General features: G+C 31.4%; 1 protein-coding gene across 4 annotated transcripts in view; it reads right to left on the reverse strand.

Annotated features, from left to right (window-relative positions):
* The window catches only part of LOC118191507 (uncharacterized), a 114,495-nt gene that overhangs the window by 20,521 nt on the left and 69,739 nt on the right, over positions 1-24,235 (reverse strand). For all 4 annotated transcript variants that reach the window (XM_035362314.2, XM_035362313.2, XM_035362315.2 and 1 more), the window contains 6 exons: positions 23,134-23,341; positions 7,468-7,548; positions 7,205-7,304; positions 6,939-7,045; positions 5,512-5,629; positions 782-849 (listed from right to left, as the gene is read on the reverse strand). In XM_035362314.2, the coding sequence (XP_035218205.1) occupies positions 782-849; positions 5,512-5,629; positions 6,939-7,045; positions 7,205-7,304; positions 7,468-7,548; positions 23,134-23,341 (682 nt within the window). The remainder of the gene's footprint in view (positions 1-781; positions 850-5,511; positions 5,630-6,938; positions 7,046-7,204; positions 7,305-7,467; positions 7,549-23,133; positions 23,342-24,235) is intronic.

The following is a 24,235-nucleotide window of genomic DNA, read 5'->3' on the forward strand; positions in this document are numbered from 1 at the left end:
CACATGGATTACAAATCTAATTTTCAGGCCCAAATGAACATTGAAGACATTCTGTAAACAACTGATGAGGAATTAGCAAACATAGGAAGACATTTTTCTGTTTAATCAGTGCACAATATGTTAATTTCTCTCATTTTTTTTTATGATTTCAATTAAGGATATAGCAAAATTTCTTACAAATGTTATGAATGAAGCACATTAATTTATAAAATTTCATAAAATATGAGATCACATATTTGAAAAAAAAAACTAGTATTTAGATGTAATTAAAAGCAGACTTTCATATATTTTTCTTATACTTCACAGATATTAACATAATTAAATTTTCTTAATAGCTCAAAAGTAAAAATTCTGATCTACAGAAAACAAACTAAAAAGTTTTTCATATTCATCACAATCAAAATTCCATTTATATTTATGAAAAGAAAAAAATTAAGCAAATTATTTCTTATTTTTACTTATTTAGCAAACAACACTCAATTAATTCAATTAATGCACACTTTTAATTCAATTAAAAAATTTTATGTAAGGTTAATTTTTTGTAAAGGCAATTACTTTAAACACTAAGAAGGCTAATGTCACCATATATATATTTTGTTAAAATTGTTTTGATTTGCCAACTATTATAATTTTTATTACTCTGAGAAAACGTTAAGTAGTAGAAAATCTGTATTAAAGATATCCTGAAACATACTGATGGATTATTGAGACTATTTGATATAATCATCTATGTTATAAAAATATATATATAAAAGAATATGTTCTTAATTAAGAAAACAACCTTGCAACATAATTCCTTGACATGAAACGCTGTATTTTCTTCTGTCTTCTGTTTTCACGATACCATGCCTAAATAAAATGTTTATTGTCATTTAAATAACTTTCACAGTACACTGTTGAATGTTAAATGCATGTTAACCATAAAAATTACATACTTATTTAAAAGTTGTACTGTATACACTGCATGTCAAAATTAATGGATAATCTTAAAATATATGCTCATTGATTAATGCATTCATCCAGTGTGCAACAGAGTAATTACTCACCTTAATTACCTGCAACTGAATGTAAAAGGTAACTGACAGTATGTTGGAATTCAGATGATCAGTGCTAACATTAATGTGATTTCTGATAGCAGTTCATATTCATCAGTTATGACACAAAGGCATTACGCTCAACAAGAGACAAAAGCGGCAGTTACCGCTTACCTAGTTATTTCGAGTTAATTCAGTCATTACAAATTTGTTGAAAATAAATAACTCGTGATTCATGGATCATAATAGACTCCACCAGGTTCATGGAAAGAACTTTTTTATTTACACTCTTTTGTAAAAAAAAATTGAAGCACCAAGGACTTTTGCGATTGTGACGAAATTTGGTATGCAAAAACATCTTGAACAAACATGCAAATGATCAGAGTTTCAAGGCAAATGAACAGGGAATTGTGATCATAGCGTGCATTTCTAGTACGTAATTCACAAAGTAAAAAACATAAAAGAGGCGGAAAATGTATCTTTTTTTGTTGCTGCCATTGTAATTCTGTAAAGAAGCAACTAAAGATGCAACTTATGATGATATCGAAGACCTTACAGACAACTAAACGACTTTGAATGTGGTTGCATTGTAGGGTTACGTTAAGCTGGGTGGTCATACCAAGCAATAGGATGCCACCTACAGCGTACAGACACTGCTGTGCAAAGATGATGGCAACAATAGTTGCTACAAGGAAATTGCAGAGGAAATGAAAACTCTGGAAGGCCAAGGAGCACAAATGCGAGGCAAGATAGGATGATTGTTCGCCAGGCCCGAACTGCCCCGACGGCATCATTGTTGACTATTCAATGCATTACAGCCACCTCTATAACTCCCGTGGTCCACCATCTCATGGTGCTTGTCTGGGATGGTGTTACACTCACAGAGGCCTTTAAGGCATTTGCCTTTGACCCCACAACATCGGCGGAGTCGTCTGAAGTGGTGTTGCAGACGATCATCATGGCTGCCATAAGACTGGCATCATATAGTGTTCAACGATGAATCCCACTTCACTCTTCAAGCGGATGACCGCCGTGTTCGTGTCTGGAGAGGATGGGGCCAGTGGTCCCCTTCAGCATTCGTTTTACAAAGGCATACAGCTATAACTACTGGTGTGATGATGTGGGGCGCCATTTCTTAATACAGCAGGTCATCTTTAGTGATCCTCCATATATCTTCATAACAGCTCATCGATATGTTGATACCATTCTGTGGCCAGTTGCACTACCCTTCATGGCACATCATCCTGGGGCCATTTTCCAACAAGATAAAGCCAGGCCACATACCATTCACATATCTCTGGATTGTCTCCGTGCAGTTGATACTCTGCCTTGGCCAGCACGATCACCAGACCTTTCCCCAATCGAGCATGTCTAGGGCATGGTAGGCTGCCAGATTCGGGCACCACAAAATCGCAGATCTGGATTAACAGCTGATGAATGACTAGCAGAATGTGTCACAGAATGACATAGGAACCTCTACCACTCCTTGCCTCAACGAATTCAAGCATGCATTGCCGGCAGGAGCGGTTCAACCAACTACTAATTTGAACATTCAGTGGGTGATTGTGAGTCATGAACAAGTACTATAACCTTGATTTTTTAATCATTGTATTATCTGTGTATGAGCTACACATATATTCAATTTCATCAAAAACAAGAACTTCTTTCATGGTATTTCGATTTTTTTGCAAAAGTGTATACAGTTTCACAGTATATTAAATAGTTTCATAGTTTGGGGCGAGTTCATCAAAAAATGGATGCACGAAGCTGCATATTTCTGATGGAGGTTTTGTAACCAGTCACAGATATGAAAACAAGATCTTAGAACCTAATGTAAGGCTCTTTAGAGGTGTCATTAGCCCAGATCTTTTGCTAATGGATGAAAATGCTTCTCTGTATTGGTCATCTCCGATCTCAGAATACTTTCAAACAAATGATATTGCTCAAATGGATTGGCCAGTTTACTTAACAGACTTGAACCTGAATGAGTATATGTGGAATCTTAGGCTGCCAAATTGCAGCATTCCAAATGCCTCCCCAGACCTCCCCCAGCATCTAAAATGTGGAATTTCTGAACAGTGGTGTGCAGTTCCACATGATTTGATATACAGTTTGTTAAATTCCATGAAATCAAGATGTAAGGTATGCATTCTGCCTGTATATACACCATATTAAAGAAAGATTTATTGCAAAACAGGGGATATCATTTTACCATCATTAATAAATTTATATGAATATGATACAAATATATTGAATTAATTGGCCAACATGGTAATTTATATTAAATATTGCTTCTGCACAAACTGGAATCATTTTTTCAAGAAGCAGCAGTAAAGTTTGATTTCTGTCAATATCATTCAATTTTGACAAACAGTGTTAATACAAGGTAACCAAAAACGTTCTTGCCCTTTTGGGCAGTGAGAGAGAAAAAGTCTTAAAACAAATAATAATCATCGCTAATCCTCAAAGTAATCACCATTGGCATCCAGTGCCTTTTGCTAAGAAGTGGCAAGCTGTGCGATGCCATTACGGTAAAACTCAGGAGTCTTGGACGCAAAGAAGTCCGTGAGGGCCTTTTCAAGGTCTGGCCGGTTGTTGAAGGATTTCCCACGAAGATGATTGTCCAGGGAATGGAAAAGGTGGTAGTCTGTTGGCACATCCCTGGTCTGGGGAGTATGGTGGATAGAGTAGTGTCTCCCAGCCCAGTCTCTGGCCTCCCAAGCAACATGCAGCCTCACATTGTTATGGAGGAAGAGTACACCCTTACCATTGACCAATGCATCACTGCCTGATGCCCATGTTCCAAATGCTTCGAGTAAAGGCCTGCCGTGATGGTTTGGCCCATTGGCAGGAGCTTGTAGAGCACCACTTGGTGAGTAGTCCACCAGATACAGAGCATTATCTTGCATGGGTGGAGAGAAGTTCTCGCAGTATGAGGCACAGGGTCCCATGGTGACAACCAATATGTGGAATGGCTGGTTGTGTCAGACTGGACCCACTTTTCATTGCTACTGAGTACTTGATCAAATATGGATACACTGTGGTGCCAAGTAAGCAATGACAAACAGGCAGCAACACGCTGTTGCTTGTTTGCACCAGACAGTGAATGGGCTACCCACTTTCTCAGCTTGTATGCCTTTCCTATGTGGTGCAAATGGAGTCTGATCATTTCATCAGATACCTGGAAGTGTGCAGCAAGCTCACCACATGTTTGGCTACTGTCACTCTCTATGGCTGCTCTCAGGGACTCATCGTCCTACATGGTGCATCACTAAGACATATTCTTGACCTAAATTTCTGGAACCATGGCCTAGCGGTTTGCTCATTAATGGCATCATCCTCAAAGGCCTTGCAAATATGATGACTTGATTCTGCTGCTGACAGGCCCACTTTAAAATCATACAGCAACCAACTCCGAACGAGCACCTATGACACGTCCATTTCAATCAGTTGCTGTGTGAGTTATGTTTGAAGTACCGATGAAATGCTCTTTTATACTCTTGGTCAATGTCCGGACTCCCATCCTAACCACTTCATCACCAGGTTTAGCGACTATTTTTATGTTGGGGTTTACTCTTCCAATGTCATATCAGAAATGGCAAGAATTTCTTTGGTTATCTTGTACAAGCATACAATAGAGTAAACCTTTGCTGAACATGAGAGTAATCATTAATATACCTTATGTATGGCAAAATGGAATTCTATAAAGATAACATTTTATAGAAAAAAATGTGTTAGGTATATTTTACATTAAGTATGTATAATTCAAACAAAACTTAAGTACTTTTTTTATTAAAACAAAAAATAAAACAAATGTTAATTGAAAGGATTTTTATTCCTGCTTAATAAATACACAACACAATTATTTAAAAAAAAAAAAACTTGCTTGGGAAAATGACTGATGCAACTCTTTAAAAGTGTCATAATAAAAGTGCAGATTTTTTCAATACTTCAATATATCACAAAGTACCCTCTTCTTTCTTCATGTGGATCAATTCCCACTGCAAAATTAGACAGCTCCAGTACCTTTTGTTAACAATTTGTTGAACATGCTGTAAGTTAAGGGCACTTTTTCTTCTTCATCATCACTGTTTTCTAATTATCCCTCCTCCTTTCCTACATGAAACCCCTTTGCTGCCATCTATTTTACAGTTGGCATGATTTCTTTGGTTTCAATTTCAATTGATGGATAACTTAAAACTGTTAATAACTTCTGCCAAAGCTGATGTCATCAAGCATTCACTGCTAATGAAGTAATGTCAAACCACGTATGAATTAAATTCTGCTGTCAGACATGTTACTTGGAAACAATTAAAATACTGCATACATGTAAAACCACGTTCTAAAATCCGTATTCACCAAAGGTTTACTCTAGTGAACGTCACATCACATAAAGCAAATATACAGTTTTAGAAGATCACTTTTCATGTTAAACTATAACAATGCATTTAAAGAAGCTGTTTACATAAAAGCTCACTTGAATTTTACGAGCTGCCAATTCTCTAATTTCTTCCGCTCGTACAGCATCATATCCCTGTAGCAAGGAGACTACTTCGCGGTTATCTTTCATAATAGCACAATCCAAAGCTGTAAGCCTAATAAACACAAAATTATACTTCCCAATCAGAAAATAAAAACCATACTCAAATCAGATTTTTATTACATTTTCTCGTAAAGAATGCAGGTTCAAATTTATCATAAAATGACTGCAAATCACCTAAAACAGTCACATACAACTTTAAAACTGTAAAAAGTACTTTAGAGTACTCACTGTAAATAATAAATTATTCAATATTCCTGGCATTTTATTTTGATAACCTATTAATAAAACCTATCATCTACAGCTAAAAATTAATTTCCATGTTTTCTGAATTAGGTAAATTAATAATAATCATATCTTATATGCTCTGAACTTGGTAAATCACTAATTATACCCCTACGCATTAAATTAAAGAAATCATTTTATTTGCTTTTAGATATACAAAGCAAAAGAGAACTGGGTGAATAGTTTTAAATACCTTGTAATTTTTCCCATATTAATTAAATCTAAAGTAGCATTAATATATACATTTGTGATGAAGAAAACTACATTGAAAACAATATGAAAATAAAAGAAAAGGGATTTACCACATATTACAAGGAAATCAGCAAAACATCTGAAGAAAACAATATCAATTTTGCACAAAAAAGAAAGCTTTAAAAATTATTTCTAAATTCAGAACACACATTGATAAACTGACATCATATTTTGATATAAAAATAAATTACGTGAAAGAAATCCATTAATGTCACTCAACTACACTAAAAAAAACTCCTCATCTTAAAAACATTTTTAGTATTCTTTAAGCAAAAAATTAACTATGTAAACCATCTTTAAAAATTTTTACATTTTTCCTTATTATTACTAATTATAACTTCAATTAGTGTAACTTAAAATCACACAAAAAAGTTGGAAGCTCAAATTTTTATTACTTGCCTAGTCTAACTAGAAATAAATTTAATATAAAGAAAAAAATTACAATCAACTCCCAGTTTAACAAAGTCAGATTAATTGGATCGCAGATTAACAAGGTTCCGTCTGAAAAGTTAAATTTGTTTAGTGCAGAATGATGGAAAATTGATATCACAAACGTCAGTATTTTGAATACTGATTTAATTTACACACCAAAATAAGCTTATTTTCCAAACTACTTGAAAATACAAGTTAACTGGTTAATAGTGTTAGTACAATATGGGTTATTCTCTTTCCTGTGTTTTTTCATTGCCTTTAAATGAACTGTTATTTTGTGTATTTACTGAATTATATGCATAATCTAAAGCATATAATTCAGTAAATCAGGAGTGACTATGCTTGGACATTAAAGTAATTAATAAACAAAATAATTATAATATTAAAATTCATACCAATCATTAGTCCTAGCCATTGCATTAACATTCGTGTTATATTCACACAACAATCTGGATGCACCTCTTTGGCCACTAAGAGCAGCTACATGAAGAGGAGTTTTTCCCTATTAAATTTGAGAAAATGATACAAGTAACTTTCAATAATATATTTTCCTTTCACACATGTTTTTGTTGTCTTTTGCTGTTTATTAATAGTCTAAAAGCCATACATAAGATATGCATGAAAATAAATGACAAAAATAAATATTATATATGAAAATTACTTCTTCGTCAACAACATTTGGATCAGCCTTTGACTCAAGCAGGACTGAAACACAATTGATATTTCCAGTTTGTGTACAGGCATAATGCAGTGGAGTCATCCTACAAACAAATTTCATAACATATTTCAAAATTAAATCCTTTAAATATATTTCCCATTTCTACTTGACATAACATTCTTCCAACATAGTTCACTTTTTAATTATCTTAATAATAATATATGATATTATTTATGCAATGATAAATATAAAATGCTACTGCTCACCCTGTTACATCCTGGGCGGTATAATCAGCACCTCGCATCAGTAATATTTGACAGAGGTTAGCATGACCTCCAAGTGCACACCTATTAGCACAAAAGATAAAATAAGGTAGACCTTTTAAAAATTAAATCTGAGACTACTGAATGCATTCTTATAATTTTAAGTTCATTAAATAAGTAATTTATTTACAAAGTAGAATACTTTTTACAGAAATGATGAATAAATTAATTGTAATATTTGTTTCAACATAAAGATATTAAATGCAAATGCAAATGCAGATGCTCAATACATATTAATCACAAAGTGTTCACAACTATAACTACAAAACAATAAGAGAACTAGAATGACCAATTTAATTTTCTTCCTTGTATTTTTCATACTGAGCATTGCTTGAGTAACCTGTGCCCCCACCATATATAAATATTATTTGGATATTTATTGCTATTTTATTTACTTCAGTTATAAATTGAGAATCAACATTTCCCAGGTGGTCCTCCAGTCCACATTCTAAACTTCTTTGAAGTTTTGTAGCAATTTGCTTGCTTTAGACTTTAAAAAAAAAAAGAGAGAGAGAGAGAGAGTCATTATTGTTATTAGTAAAATTTATTAGTAAAAAAATGTAAGGGTAAATCTGAATGTGTCCATGAAAACATTTCCCACCTTTACCCTAAAAAAAAACTAAGTTTCCTACAGCTTTGCTGTAATGAATTAGCTAACAAATTAGTCAATTTAGCAAGTAAAATAAAATGACTGATAGATACTGCATTAACAAAATTAAATTTAATAACTTATTACATAATATTAATCCACTAACACTTTTTCATATAATTCTTAAAAATAGAATTTTTTTCTTAGGTATTTAGGTAATTATATACAATTTGAGGGGGGCAACATTAAGAAACTTAACAGCTATATTTAATTCTAGAAGTTAGAAATCAAGCAGATGATATCAAAACTAATTCAGTTACATTTAAAGTAAAAGAAAAAAACTTTTAATTGTAAAAACATTAACCACATTGCCCATTTTTGTAATAAATAAAATTTAAAAGGTGTTTCAAATGCAACAAAACTGAATATTTTGCCAATTCTTGAAGAAAAGAATTTTCTAAAAATAAACAATTTTGTAAAATATGCTAAAAAAGACAATTATATAAATACAGTTCCCCATCCCCAAAGATAAAGTCAAGTTAGCCCTAATTAATCAACAAATATTTTTAAGTGTAAATGAAGCAAATAATGATATAAGCAGTACTGTTCATTACATAGTTGATTCAGGTTAGAGGAATTTCTTAGCAGATTCTAGAAATACTGCATCAGAAATTTCTTTGGCTAAAATGTCTTAATCTACATTAATAATAGGTACAGTGGAATCAATATATCTTGAAAGATGTCTTCTGCATTCCAGAACTAAATGAGAACTTATTATCAGCATATGCAATAACTAATAACTGTGTTGAAGTTAAATTCTTTGACAGATAAAGCAGAAATAAAAAAAAGAAGTTTGAAGAATTTTGCAGGTATGCAGAACAGAAAATGAATTGTATGATATAGTTCTTGACCAGATATTTAAAAATGCAAGCTCCTTAGCTGAAAGGAACGTATCTGAATCTATATTATGGCACAAAAAGCCTGGGACATCTTGGTTATAAAAATATGAAGAAAACTGTTCTAATATCTAAGGCATACTTACCAACTTACGACACTCAAAAATCAGATTTTTCTCAACAATAAAAATATTTTTAAATGATAAAAAATATTTTTAGTAATGAATTAATTTTTAAATAGTTAACATCTGAATTAATAATAGGAATTAATGAAAGTTCAGTAACTAATTCCTACAAGCAAATAGTAAATATATTTACATCTAAGAAAAAACATTTTTATTATTTGCACCTTTTAACAAAATATAATACTTTAATCACTTTTCTTATAAATGCTATGAACAGTGGAAGATTTTGCTTTCATTAAGGAAAAAACTTCATAATTTTATTCACAGCAACTGTCATGTAGGCCTGCTTTTGCTAACAAGTTTTTCTAATCTGCAATTACTAATATTATATCTAAATCCAGTCCTTGTTTTCGCAACAACACTGAAAATCCTCTCACACTCTGCATTACTATGAGGAATAGTCAGGATGGCCAACATTAACTAGACAGTTCACTATACTTTAAAATTCCATCAATACTTTCGAATGTTTTCCAATTGAATGCCACTGGGTGTCAATCCTAGCTGGTTTTATAACTTTATCCGAGTTTTCTACTTGTAAACTGCAAATGCAATTTATCAGCTGCAATATCAATATTTTTTTCATGATTATATGAAGTAAAACTGGAAATCTATTCAAAAAATATCTTACATTGGAAAAAGATGCATTTGCTAGAGCATTAACCTCTGCAATTTTGGCACATAAATTCACTTCCGTGTTGATTGGAAATTTATTTAGTATATAATCACATACTCAGCAGAAGTAGCTTCTAACATTAAAATAAAACTAATTTTTGTCTTCCTCTTAAAATTATCCCACTACTTTGTTTGTTGCAGCCTAATTACCAAATCTTCATTTTCTTCTGATTTTCTATTTCACCATAAGTCACATCACATACAGAATTAGAAGACAAAACAAAGACTAGTTTTACAATCTTTGATAAAATGTCTTTAAACAGATCATAATGCAACATGAATTCTGCTTTGTAGAACTGCGTTACGTACATTAAGTGACAGCAAAATGACTTATACAAAAAAGCAAAAGGCCTTGTTAAGGTCACAGACAAAAACATAAATATTTGTTCTTCACAAGATATAAAATAATATTGTAAAATAGTTTATGAGAGAACTTTGTGTCAGCTTTACGCTTACATTTTATAGTATTATTTTGAGAAATGCTAATTAAATTGCTAACTGGTGAAGAAATGATTTTTCTCAAACCTATTTTTAACAGTGGACATAGTAACTACATTTCCATTTACTTTAGGTATTTTATAACTTTCAATACAGCCTTTTATCTTAACTGCAGAAACATTTTCATCTTCTTTCAAAAATACAAGAAGTGGGTTCCATTGGTTGCAACATTTCTTTAAAGAAAGCCAGCATATACATACATGTTTCAAAATTTTTCCTTATTTCAGTCTATACAGCTGTTTCAATTTTTCCTTTCAAGATAATAATAAATATCAACAATGTTTCATATACACTCATTGGTAAAGAAGGTGCCTCTTTTTCAGCTTCTAAATTTAAGAGGTGAGAGGTGCACCTCATAATTTGCAAATCCGAATTTTCCTTTTTTAAGATGCCTGCAACACCAATCTTTAAAACCTATCATTACCGATGCAACCAAGTGCTAACTAATTATCCAGTGGAATAGCATTTTCTTGCACCTGTCAAATGTCTTTCTAAAGGGGGACAGAAAGTAAACAACACTCAATTTCTGATTAAAAAGAGAAACAATAAGTGGTTACAGTTTTGAATTGGTATTATTGACTCCATCCATTCCAGAGAGGCAGAACAGAACTGTTTTAATGTGATCAATAATTGACAATTTATTTTTCATACCCATTTCTTTAACAACTGCAGCCGTTTTAGGCACTGCACTTGAGTATTTCTTAGCGGTTTTGCTATCACGAAAGATTTTTCTAAATAAAGCCACAGCGTGATCCGATGCATTCAGCAGCAGGTTGTGCTCCAGTAAAAAGGCACAGAACAGGCATTCTGCATTGATAAATTTTTGCTCTTTTGTTCCCACAGAAAAATTTGATTTTTCGTTTTTTTTCACTAGAACTCATGTTGCCCTTGTGTTTTTGTGTATGCACATGTTTGAAAACATCGTCCCTTTCACTATGCCAAATAAAAAAATTGCAATGACAAAAGGTATACATTGCAAATGTATTACAGTTTCTTGAGGAAATAGTGGAAGGAAAGTCATTTATTTACAATTTTTTTAAAGTACATGGGTATTATACCTTTTTAGCAGGTATAACTAACACAAAAGATCATAATTTCTTAAACTATTTCCTTAAAGCATATGTACTCAGCGAAAACATGAACGAAATAACCTTGATCTTACTTTGTGGTCACTGGTTAATATATGCCAGATGACATGCAGTGACACTCAATGCTCGTTGAAGAACTGGAAGACAATGTTTTTAGACATGTGCCCTCACTCACAAAGCAGTAGTGCACCATAATTTCTCACTGATGAAACTACTTTGGCTTTCTTTTACATGTAATCTAGAGAAAAACCGAATGCTTTCAGATGCCCAAAATCACTTTTTTGGGGGGTGCAAATAAAGAAGTATTAAGGTAAGCTATATAAAAATCATGAGCAATTTTAAGAATATGAGAAAGTCAGGAGAAATACATTGTAAATCTGTTTGGTAGGGTAACGATCGGAAATCGGAAGAATTGGCAACTCTGCTAAAAGTAGGAAGATTTCTGATGATTGTCTGAAAGATGATTCCATCTGTGAAATACATTTGCAAGGTAGACAAACAAGATTACCTTTCTGAAAGAACAAGAGCTAAGAGCCCTTCAAAACTAATTCATTCTGATGTCCATGAACCAATTGATCCAGTAACATAGATTAAGGAGAAATGTTTTACAACTTTTCTTAATGACTATACACATTCTGTAATGATATAATTCCATATAAATAAACAATATAAATGCTTAATGCAATAAAAGATTATGTAGTAGAAGTCGAAACTAAATAAAATACAAAAATATCAAAATTAAGATGTGAGAATGGTGTTGAATTTATTGATGAAAATGTAAAATTTTGGTGTGAAACAAAGGAATTATTCTGGATTGCATGGTTTCTTTTTTACCAGATTTCAAAATGGACAGAAAGAATGAGCTGAATAGTAATATTAAAAAACAACAGCCCTCCTGAAAGATTCCAAATTAGAAAAAGAGATGTGGGGAGAAGCTCTTCAAACTGCAACTTAAGATACAATAACATGCCGAACAAATATTAATTTAGAAGTCAAACAACAAAAAGTCCTCCAACCTATCCCTTGATGAACTAAATTATTTAAAAGCAATAGCTATTGACAGGGGCTTTTCACCCAACATTATTAATCAAGCAGTTAAAAAAATTCTCATCTCAACACACCAAAAGGCACATTCTTGTTTTAGGAGATTATAAAAATTCTGATGTCATTTCCCCTCTTTCCATCAATTAGCTATAAAGTTGCATGTATTTTGCAGAAATTTAACTTTCAGGTCGTTTATTCTCCCATCTATAAAATTCTGAGTTCCATACTCAAGGACCTCATTCCGGATATGAATTCCTGGGGTATTTACAGGATTCCTCACCAGTGTGGTTTAATTTACATTGGCCAAACTAAGAGAGTCTTAAAATTTTGTGTTAAGGAACATGAGGCATATGTCAGAAAAAAAGAAACGCAGAAGTCCTATGTTGCCCAACATTGTTGTTCCGAAAATCACATTTTGAATTTTTCTGTTGCCAAAATTATTCAAAAGACATCTTCCATTGGTGAATTGGATTTTCTAGAGGCATTTCACATTCAAAAAAATCTTTCTGTTCTAGTTAACGACCCTAATTCCGATCTATCTTTGCCTTCTGCGTTTAAAGAAATTATGTTTTACTTCTGGTTTCATCAACAGATAGCGCCAGTAGCTTATCTCCTGTTCAGGCTTTCTTATCTTATCTAATCATTATATCTTATTTCGTTCATTTGCGCTTTTGCAGCTGAGGATGATGGTTCGGTAAAATCATCAAAGCTAGTCCTGTGAAAATTTGAAAACATAACGCTGATTTTTGCTGTTTGACTTCTAAATTAATGCAGATTATCTGTTAAACGGCAGCTCAGCAAAAGTAATTAGTATAAAAAGAGGGGGAACTGAATAAAAACGAGCTAATTTATGAAGATTGAAAATTTTTGGAAGTATTCCATATGTTGGGTACATAAATCAGTAAAAAGATTTATTTTGAAGTGAAAAGAATATGTTTGTTAGATATGAACAAATGGCTAAAGACTAAGGAATGCAAGAAAAGTAAAAATATCCAGAGATGTTGTGTTTGATAAAATTTATAATCTACAAACGAAGAAAACAAAAGTTTAGATTAAAAAAATAATTCTGTGCAAAGAAAATCGAAATGAAACTTTGGAAAATAATCAAGATAAAAGCTTTTTCTCATGAAAGATGATGATTTTGAAGCTGATTATGATAATGATGATGAAAAACTTGAAGCTGAAATGAAGAATGGCATATGAGAAACAAAATTGCTAGCAAATACATTGTAATGCTCTGAACCCAAGAAACAATATCAGTAGAATATAAAGAAAATGACAAGAAGCTATTGAAGAAGAGAAAAAGGTCTTTCATAAAACTTGGAAAGTCGTGAATCAAAAGTGAAACAGAAAGTAACATTTTAAGCAGTATACGAAGCAATTTGATATAAAAACTGTTTTTCTATATGGAGACATAAAGGAAAATATTTACATGAAAGTTTGAAAAGGCTTTGATTATAAAAATACAATATTAAAATTACAGAATTATTCTTACTGACTAAAACAAGCTCCATTCAACTAGAATGTTTCAAACAATTCTTAAAACAGGAAAGGTGTCGTATAAATCAAATGTGATAGATATGTGTTTAAAACAAAAGATTCCTTTACTATTTTGGCAATACTTGCTGATGGTGTTTTGATATGATACAGAAATATGCAGAAGCCCTGCTGGATATGTGATCCTTTGTGAAGGAAATCCTGTAATTTGGAGTATGAGGAGGCAAATAACAGTTGCTTTATTGATTACATAAGCAGAGTACATAGCAACAACAGACTGGATAAAGGAACTTCTTATTTAAAATTTTTTTTGGAAGAAATAATCAATGAATCTGCTATAAATAATTTAAATTAAAATGCAGTTAAACTGATTAAAATTGAATTCTTAATAAAAGTAGCAAATATATTGACAAAGTAGATGAAAATTTATAATCTGTAAATGAAGAAAACAAAAATTAAGATAAAAAAAGAAATTCTGTGCAAAGAAATCAAAATGAAACTTTGGAAAATAATCAAGTTAAAACATTTTCTCAAGAAAGATGATGATATTGAAGCTGATTATGATAATGATGATGAAAAACTTGAAGCTGAAAATGAAGAATGGCATATTAGAAACCAAACTGCAAGCAAGTACATTGTAATGCTTTGAAAATGACAAGAAGCTACTGAAGAAGAGAAAAAGTCTTTCATAAAACTTGGAAAGCTGTGAATCAAAAGGGAAACAGAAAGTAACATTTTAAGCAGTACATGAAGCAATTTGATATAAAAACCGTTTTTCTGTATGGAGACATAAAAGAAAATATTTACACGAAAGCTTGAGAAGGCTTTGATTATAAAAATAAAATATTAAAATTGCAGAAGTATCCTTACTGAGTACAACAAGCTCCATTCAACTGGGATGATTATTTAAAAAAATTCTTAAACAGGAAAGGTTTCATACAAACCAAATGTGATAGAAATGTGTTTGAAACAAGTGATTCCTTTACTATTTTGGCAATATTTGTCGATTATGTTTTGATATGATACAGAAATATGCAGAAGCCCTGCTGGATATGTGATCCTTTGTGAATGAAACCCTGTAACTTGGAGTATGAGGAGGCAAATAACAGTTGCTTTATTGATTACATTAAGCTGAGTACATAGCAGCAACAGACTGTGTTAAAGAACTTCTTGTTTAAAAATTTTTTTGAAAGAAATAATCAATGAGTCGGCTATAACTAATTTAAATTAAAATGCAGTCCAACTGATTAAAATCGAATTTTTAATAGAAGTAGTAAATATATTGATGTAGTAAGGTATTATTTCTTATCCAAGAAACTTAAGGAAGGCAACATTAACGTACTTTTTATGACTTCTGACAATAGCATAGCAGATATGTTTAAAAAAACCATTGGGAAAATTAAGTTCAATAAATTACTAATTAATACGTTAAAAGCTTTATTAAATGAAACAGTCAATACTTTTGCTAAGAAACTATAAACCAAAATCCAGCATAAAACTTCAAATTTTATTTAAATTTTGAAGTTAGTAAAGGATTAAGGGAAGGTGTTGAGTGGTAATTTTTATTTATGTAATAACTTATGGATAACCGAGTACTAATATTACATAGTTAATAGCAACATTTGTTTTTCTAAGTTAGTGGCAATAGCGATTACTATTCTATTGCTTTTTTGTTTTGTAACATATTTTGGGTGTGTTCTGTTATATGACAGTATGTGGAATAAAATATATAAAGTTAAATATACTTTTCTATCCACATAAACATTTTCATCACAAACTTAATGCATGTACTTTTGCTAGAACTTTCAAGTAAACTTCTCAAGAACTAAGACAAATCAAAATGAAAACTAACACAAAAACATGCAGGCAACATATCCATGATTTAAAAAGTTAAACAAAACATAGTAATTTAAAATCGATGTATTGGGATGTGGATTGAGAAATTCTCATTTAATAAAATATTAGATGAAAACAATAATTAAAAAATTTTAAACACCATTCACATTCAAATTTTTAAATTACGGAGGTATTCATTCAATTTCTTTAAATAACTTAGTCTTAAAACTTTACAGAAAAGAAAAAAATACATGATGTAAACTTTTAAGATCATTTTACAAAAAACAGTTTTCTGAACCAGTTAATTAGCTAAAGTAAAATATATAAAACTTTGTATTATGTAAAGTGCTTTACTTAGATTTGAATAAAATACACCCAAAAAACTGGAACTTGTCCTGCAGATCAAAAACATCATTCTTTCAATGAAACAATACGATAGGTACAATGTTTCTATACTAATTATTTAGCTGGCAACTGATTATTCCAAATGACTTATTCAAGCTTGTCACCAAGCACTGACATAATAGTTTGTGTTGTTAAACATGAGGTCTGGGCAATATTTGAACATTTCTATACAAAATCTCAGTATCAATTTCACCATTGAAAGATGTTGAAAAGTTACTGTTGTAGCAATAGTGGATTTAAAAATGCTATGGTTGAGGCTCAAGATATGATAGAAGCATTACATGTTCAACCTGTATTCAGAACCTTTAGAATTCAATGAAAGATATAAATGTTCAATTATGAACATTACAGTGAGATGCCTAAATGATCCAGAAAATCAATAAAAAGCAAAAAAAATCTTTAGTCCTGTAATATGACTTACAGATCAGTTTCTTTGAAGCAACACGTTGAGCATACACTAATTACTTCTTCATGACCTTGAAAAATTAAGATGATTTGTAGAAAATTGCAAAAGTTTACATCTTGCTTTAAATCAAATTATATCTAAGAGTAGTAAGTAACTGTCTACCTGAAATTATTGTTGCTGAGATGAATAGAATTGCACACCTAACAAGTTCTCATTTCCAAAATGGCCAAAAATAGCATAAGAAGTTGTTTTCTCCACCAACAGATAATCTTAACAAGATACTTAATCCAATGTATGAGTTGCTCTACAGATTTTTCTGACAACTCTAGTGAAAATAACTTCAATGGAGAGGAATTTTCCTATGCTGATATGGGTAAAAATTTGTTTTGATTGTTGTTTATGTGGAGAAAAGCTGAATTCTCTAGTATATCAGTCTACAGAAAACAATATAGCTCAATTATAAAATAGAATCATCATCAGTGACTGTGCTTTACAAAAGGAGACTTTTGCAAACATTATAAATGTCATTTTGAATTAGCAAAATAAAAGTACATTATAGCTTGAAACATTAGTATGTGTAATTTATTTAGCTGTTTCAACTGAACTATCAGCAGCCCAGAGGCTGAAGCAATTTTTCATGGCCCATGAATCAACCACATATATGTTATAAATACAGTACTTATACTTGTAGTTTTAGACACATACAGATATCAACTTATGTGCATGATAGTTACTGAAGGGCAAGGAAAAATATTAAAAAAATTGGGGTTTGTCTTTGATACTGTATGCATGCCAGGCACCATAACTAGGGAAAGGTGGGAGAACGTCCTGCGTTGGCACAATTCAACGTTTATACAAAACATTTTCTTCTATAGACCCTGATTATACAATAGGTAAAATTAGTTTGCCAGATTAAAGCATGATCTATAAGTTACCAATGCATTTTTATCATAAGTATTAGATATTACTTTTAATGCAGATAATAGCATAGACAAGACTAGAATTAGAATATGCATTATGTATAGTGATTGCAATACCAGAATACCGAATACCAGTATTTTGTGATATTTTGCAATTTTGTAAAAATAGTATTTGTTAAAATGAAATACTGGTATTTTTGGTATTAGCTATAATAGAAAATTTTGTCAAAAGAAAACATACTGAAATGAAAAAAGATCTTATGCTAAAGTTAGATTCTAAAACATGCTGGTGCAACTTCCTCTTAATGAATGATTTTTGGAATTAATAAAGCCAATTCAGAAAGCATTCATTAAAATAAATTTACAAATTATTTTTTCCAATAAAGAATTGGATATAATACATAAAACTGTATCAGTTCTGATTCCAATAAAGTTGGCTCTGGAAATATTATATCAGAAAGATTCCAACTTACAATCAGTGAATTCAACAAATTTTATGTTGCTCTCTTGAAAGATCAGATCCACTATCTGAGGAATAATACAGTGCAAAGAAAATTCACACAGAGGAAAGGCATAGTGAATTAGAAAATATTTGAAGATATTTACACAATTATAATGATTATAAAAAAGAAAAGGAAAAGAGATGCTAAAAATTTAATCAGCTTAAGTTCATTGTAAATTTCCACAAAAACATTTATGAAAAGCAAACACAAACCTATTTAGAGGAATTCACTGAAGATGATGTTAACACATTGAGCGTCATGTGTATTTCTTAGGCAATCCCGTTCCAGGCCGCGCACGCCTCTTAAAAGTGCTGATATTGTAAGGCCAGTGATTCTTATCATAGTAGAATATAGTTTACATTTGGAACGTGATTCCTATAGGAATTCATTCAACACGTTAAGTTTCTATGTATACCTTATTTCAATGAAATTCATTAGTTCTGTAATGAATCAAAATTAAGTAAATTTTAAATAAATTTTCTGTAATTCCATAAAACAGTGTAAATTTTATAGTTATATATCATGTTACATGCTGTCAGCCAGCGGCAGTCAACGCGGTCTAAACGGAAAGTCTAGTGTCAGCCACAGATGCCTAACGTGGGGCTCAACGTGTTAATATCAGAAAAGAATTGTCTCGAAAAAAGAAATTACAGTTAGCTACAAATAAAAAAATTAACCTAATCAATAATACAAAAATAATACTTAAAAAAAATTATCCAGAACTGTCAGACATGAGACCAAGTTGTTAGAAGATGAAGGACTTTGAAGCAAGTATTTAGAGAAAGTACATCACTCATTATTAGCAGTAGCAACAACCAGCATGGATGCATAAATCACATTTTCAACAGCAGTAATTTGTGCACAAAAGTACGTTCCACACTTAAAGACAATTCAATAGATGCATTACGTTTTTTACTCTCACATTTCAAATATGTGCAGTTAATAAATAATTTTTTCTATTAATAGACATTATGTAATAGACTACACAACATTATTTTTGTGATATTTATGCTTCTTAATAATACTACTATACGTTTTGTTCCTTTATTGTAATGTGATACTTAATTTTTTTATATTACATTTTTTTTCTAATATTAAAAATTATTATTCTACTGCTCTTATTAATAATATTTGATTATAACATTTGTTCCTTTATTTCATGTTTGTACATAATAAAATTATTTATATTTTCAGTCTATGCATTTTTTAAAACTAATAAATATAACAAAGAAACAACACTGTTTTTGTACCTTTTTTGAAAAATTCCTAATACCATTATTAATACCGGTATTTCAGTACAACATTAAACTAATACCAAATAACAGTAATGTATTCCTGATCTGGCATTGCAATCACTAATTATATGTCATTAGAAAATTATATTATATTGATTATACTAGTGTTATAAATGCTTTTAAAATTATTTTGCAGTTTGAAATTAAGCACTATGGTTTTCAACTATTGCTGCACTGTGTGGAATGCACTTTCATTATATGCAAGATACATTAAAGATCTTATGCTTCATCAATTGGCAACAATTTCCTGTTTTGCCAGGAAATGAATTCTTATCTTTCACACAATGAAACAATAAGCTCATAAATAGGGAAATGAAAGGAAGAAAAAAATGAAGCAAGACATTATTTAAATTCCAGCTGACAAACAGACAGACATGCATGAAAGCTCTGATAGAACTGAAAATACTAACATAGTTTCAAGCATGAGGATATAATATTGGCCCCATATGTGACAACCAGTAATTCTTAATCTTTTTTCCCAGGGATGGGAAAAGGTAACTAGAACTTTCTAATAAAATGTTGCTCATTAGGTGAAATTTTAAAAATACCAACATAGAAATAATGTATGATACTTATACCAGGTCTCACTACCTTGCAAACAGTAAATAAAAACAAGAAAATCAATACCCCATAGCATCACATAGAAACATAACCAAAACTAAATGGTAATATTCCCACAAAAACATTAAAAATAATACAAATTAGTAATCAGTTTCATGCCTGAACACTGACTGCCAGATTCTCATCAACCAATAAAATCATTAGTTTCACTAAACTTTCAATACATTACATAATAAATTTGCAAAAGAAACAGAAGAAATTACTCTAAAAGACTGGACGCATAATAGCAACACAAATGACCAAAATTTTCCTCTGTTTCTGCTTGTGTAAAAAAATGCAGATATCAAAGATTATATTCATGATGCCACATTTTCACAATCCCAAATGATGTCTGACTGACATTTTCATCAGTAGTATGATATACCCTTTTGCCACCCACCAAATATACCATCTCTCATTAAGCAGTCTCTGCAACAACTATAATATGTCTAAATAAGGTGAACAAATTTGCCAAAGAAAGGATTAGTAGCACCACTGAAAGAAAGAAGAGTGAGTATCTTTCACAATGTGAAAGGGGCATTCTCCAAAGCTTTGAGACATGATGGGAAGTTTCATTCCGAAATGACACAAAATTATACTTTTGTGTGCAACTAATGTCTGCTTCTAACCTTTTATAATGCATTATGATCAGTTAGCCATTCTTAAGTTTTACCCACAAATTAGCCAATTACTGACAATTGCATATGGTAGGGCATTTAGTTCTAACAGAGAAATATTAAAAAATATTGTAAATATTTATAGAAAATGTGACGAACTTTTTAATTTGACAAACAAAAGCAACCAGGTACCAATAGCAGAACTAGAATTCATTTATTGAGAACTATTGCATTCTCTGTCTGCTTTGGGCTACAATATATGCACTTATCCTCAAAACATTCTGTTGCAATGCCAAAACTAATGTTTCCTGTATACCAGGCTTAGACTGTAAATCCCTTACAAAAATTTATTCATCAAGTGGGCACTCTTTAGGATTATGGAAAAGACTCTGAGCGGACCAGTTAAAACATAATAATGAATTGTCTCCATACTTAGTAATTGCTGGCTTGGTTTCCATGGTGGTAATAAAATGCATCATTGCCAAAATAGTGACACAAAAATGGTAAAGCAGAATTGTCAAGAATATCGAAATAGATTTCTGGTCATGTTTAATCCATCACAAAAAACAGGTTATGCTCACACTATTTGGAAAACTCGACTCAAAAAATGTCTTACATTTAAACTTGTGAGTGAAAATTGCATAATGAATAAAATACCATTGGGTGTCATTATACCCCTACTTAACACATCAGTTTGGTGTATATTCCATCTATATCCATCTGCAGAACCCAGCTCTACTACTCAAATGTTCAAGAAAGATTATCTTCACACCATAATTAAACATGTGACACCTGAAATATAGATACAAAGCTTCCATACAGCTGCATGCCCTTGGGGACCCATACAATGATGTTCTTTTGAACATAAAAGTTTCAAAGTGCTATTCAGTTGCAGTATTCCTTACTGTCTGTGTATTAATGCATGAGTTAGGTGTCACCACTAGACTTCAATATTCCGCTTAATGTCATTCTTTTTATCTGCCGGTATTTTTCAATGGCTAAGATACACCATTTTCCATCCAGCAGTACAGTACAGTACAACTAATTGCACAACAGCCATTTCAAATCAGATTTTTTGCAGAAGACCCAAGCGGATAATTTTTATGGCCAAAATTAGATATTAGCATATATCACATTGTTCAGCAAAAATTATATTTTAAATTACTTTCACATGGCACACACAACTATGGTCTGTCCCTACTTGATACAGAGAATGCACAGAAGCCATCTCTTGAAAAACAAAAATTTTAGCTCCTTGCTTTTTTACATGCAGAAGTCTGAGATCACTTGGTTTCATCCTAAATTATTAATTTATTTCTAAAAAAATAAAAAAAAAAATGGGGGAAAGAGATATAATTTTGAAAAATTTATAAGATAGCCAGTTTGAAATGCCCAGTTATTCTAAGCTAATTTCTCCAAAGCTTTGGTTAAGCATAATTCCGATCAAGTGAAGTTTGGTCAAATAGGATTTTACAGCAGACCTAAAACTTTTGTAGAGATCTACCTAAATGCTCTGCATTGTCTCTGGTAGACATGCTATTAATGCTAATCCACAACTGTTCCTTTCTGGAAAAAACTTTTTTCATGTTCAGATATTACATTCGAATTCATAACAAAATAATACTGGATATGCTTTTATGTAAACCCTGATTCCTGTCTAGATGAGCCTAGAATTCCAAATTTTACAGAAACCTAATACCATCCAAAAAGTCTTCATATTCTAGTTTTTTCATCATAAAAAAAAGGAAAGAGGAGGTTGGGGTATTCTAAAATATGCTTTGTCTAGAACCATAAACTGCCTTGATCAGCCCTGCTTTTAAGAGTAACTATTTAACATCAGTGCATTCAAAGGAAGTATTCAGAAACTTTGTTTACATATAGCGCCAATTACAATAGATTTCACAAAAGTTAGATTTTATACCTCCTTAACAGGGGCCTTCAACAAAATAATTTCATTTTAATACAGTTCTCATTTTCCTAGGTAGATATACCTAAGTGCAAAGTAATATGCAAATGTTTCCATTATTCAATCAAGCTTTAGAAGCCATATTTCAGATTTAAGAAACATTAAATACTTTTAGAATCCATGCTCCAGACTTTATTAAAATATTCTGGATACTTGGTAAAAGCTACACCCATTTTGACCTTTTAACATAGAACAGCCTCTACATCTAGGACATGGGCTCGTGTGAAAGCCTTAAGGAGAATAGTAGCTAAAAATTTTCAATTACTTGTTCTGGATCGCAATTAATAAGCCTTCTGTATTTTGAATTACCTGATAATATATTCAGTCACTTACAAATCAAATTTAGTCGGCAGCTGTCTTCTGAAAATTATGTACTACTTCCATTAGAAGCTCTGAAATATGACTAGCTGCAATCCTATCTACAATGAATTTGTTTAACTAAATTAATTTACTTTTCCTGTTGATTTAAATAATTAAAATGAAATACACGGAAAAGAAACTATTAATACACATTTAATGCACAGTAATAAATATTAAAAATGAGTTCACTTTATTACTAGCAGAAAGGGGGAAAAAGTAAAAAAAAATTTACCAGTGTAAACCAGAACAGCCATTATTATCCACTAAATTAATATCAGCACCATGATCCAATAAAACCTGAGCTACTGCAGCCCGTCCAAATTCACATGCTTTTAATAAAGGACTCATTCCACTTTTATCTTTAGCATTAATTGAAGCATCAAGTCTAATAAGCAGTTGAACTGTAGACACATGACCATGCATTGATGCTACATGTAAGGCTAAATGAAAAACATAAGTTTTAAATTCAAAAAATTCAATGTTAACCATAGATTAATTTTAAAAAGGGGACAGAAAATTACAGTAAAATATAAATTACTTAGATCTCAATAACAAGATTTAAAATACACCATGCATAATCAGAAAGCAAACACAGCCTTTATAAAGGCAAAATATTTTAGAATAATTGATTTATTACATTGGCCAAACTAAGAGAGCCTTAAAATTTCGCGTCAAAGAACATGAGGCATATGTTAGAAAAAAGGAAACACAGAAGTCTTCTGTTGCTCAACATTGTTGGTCCGAAAATCACACTTTCAATTTTTCTGCTGCCAAAATTATTCAAAAAACATCTTCCATTGGAGAACTGGATTTTCTAGAGGCATTTCACATTCATAAAAATCTTTCTGTTCTAGTTAACGATCCTAATTCCAATCCAAATTTGCCTTCGGCTTTTAGAGAAATTATGTTTTAGTTCTGGTTTCGCCAACAGATGGCGCCACTTGCTTATTCTTGTCCAGGCTTTCTTATCTTATCTAAACATTATTTCCTATCTTGTTCATTTGCGGTTTTGCAGCTGAAGATGATGGTTTGGTAAAACCATCGAAACTAGTCCTGTGAAAATTTTGTAAATTAACGCTGATTTTTGTTGTTTGACTTCTGAATTAGTATTTATTCGGCGTGTTATTGTGTCTTAATTAAGACAAATGTTTTCAACAAACTAAAAAGGTAAGCAATATATTACTTTTTTTGTTTCATTTGTTAAAAAGCTTGTGATTTTCCTGTAATGCTGCTTCATTCTCATCTGATAGGGCTTCTGTATCTGCCATAATTCTGGCATCTGATAAAGTCTAATGCATGCCAAGAAAAATGCCCACTCCCAAAAAATAAAATTT

This window comes from Stegodyphus dumicola, chromosome X2 (assembly GCF_044657685.1).
Source record: "Stegodyphus dumicola isolate Sdum_Otavi_A_Nest chromosome X2, ASM4465768v1".
NCBI lineage: Eukaryota > Metazoa > Arthropoda > Arachnida > Araneae > Eresidae > Stegodyphus > Stegodyphus dumicola.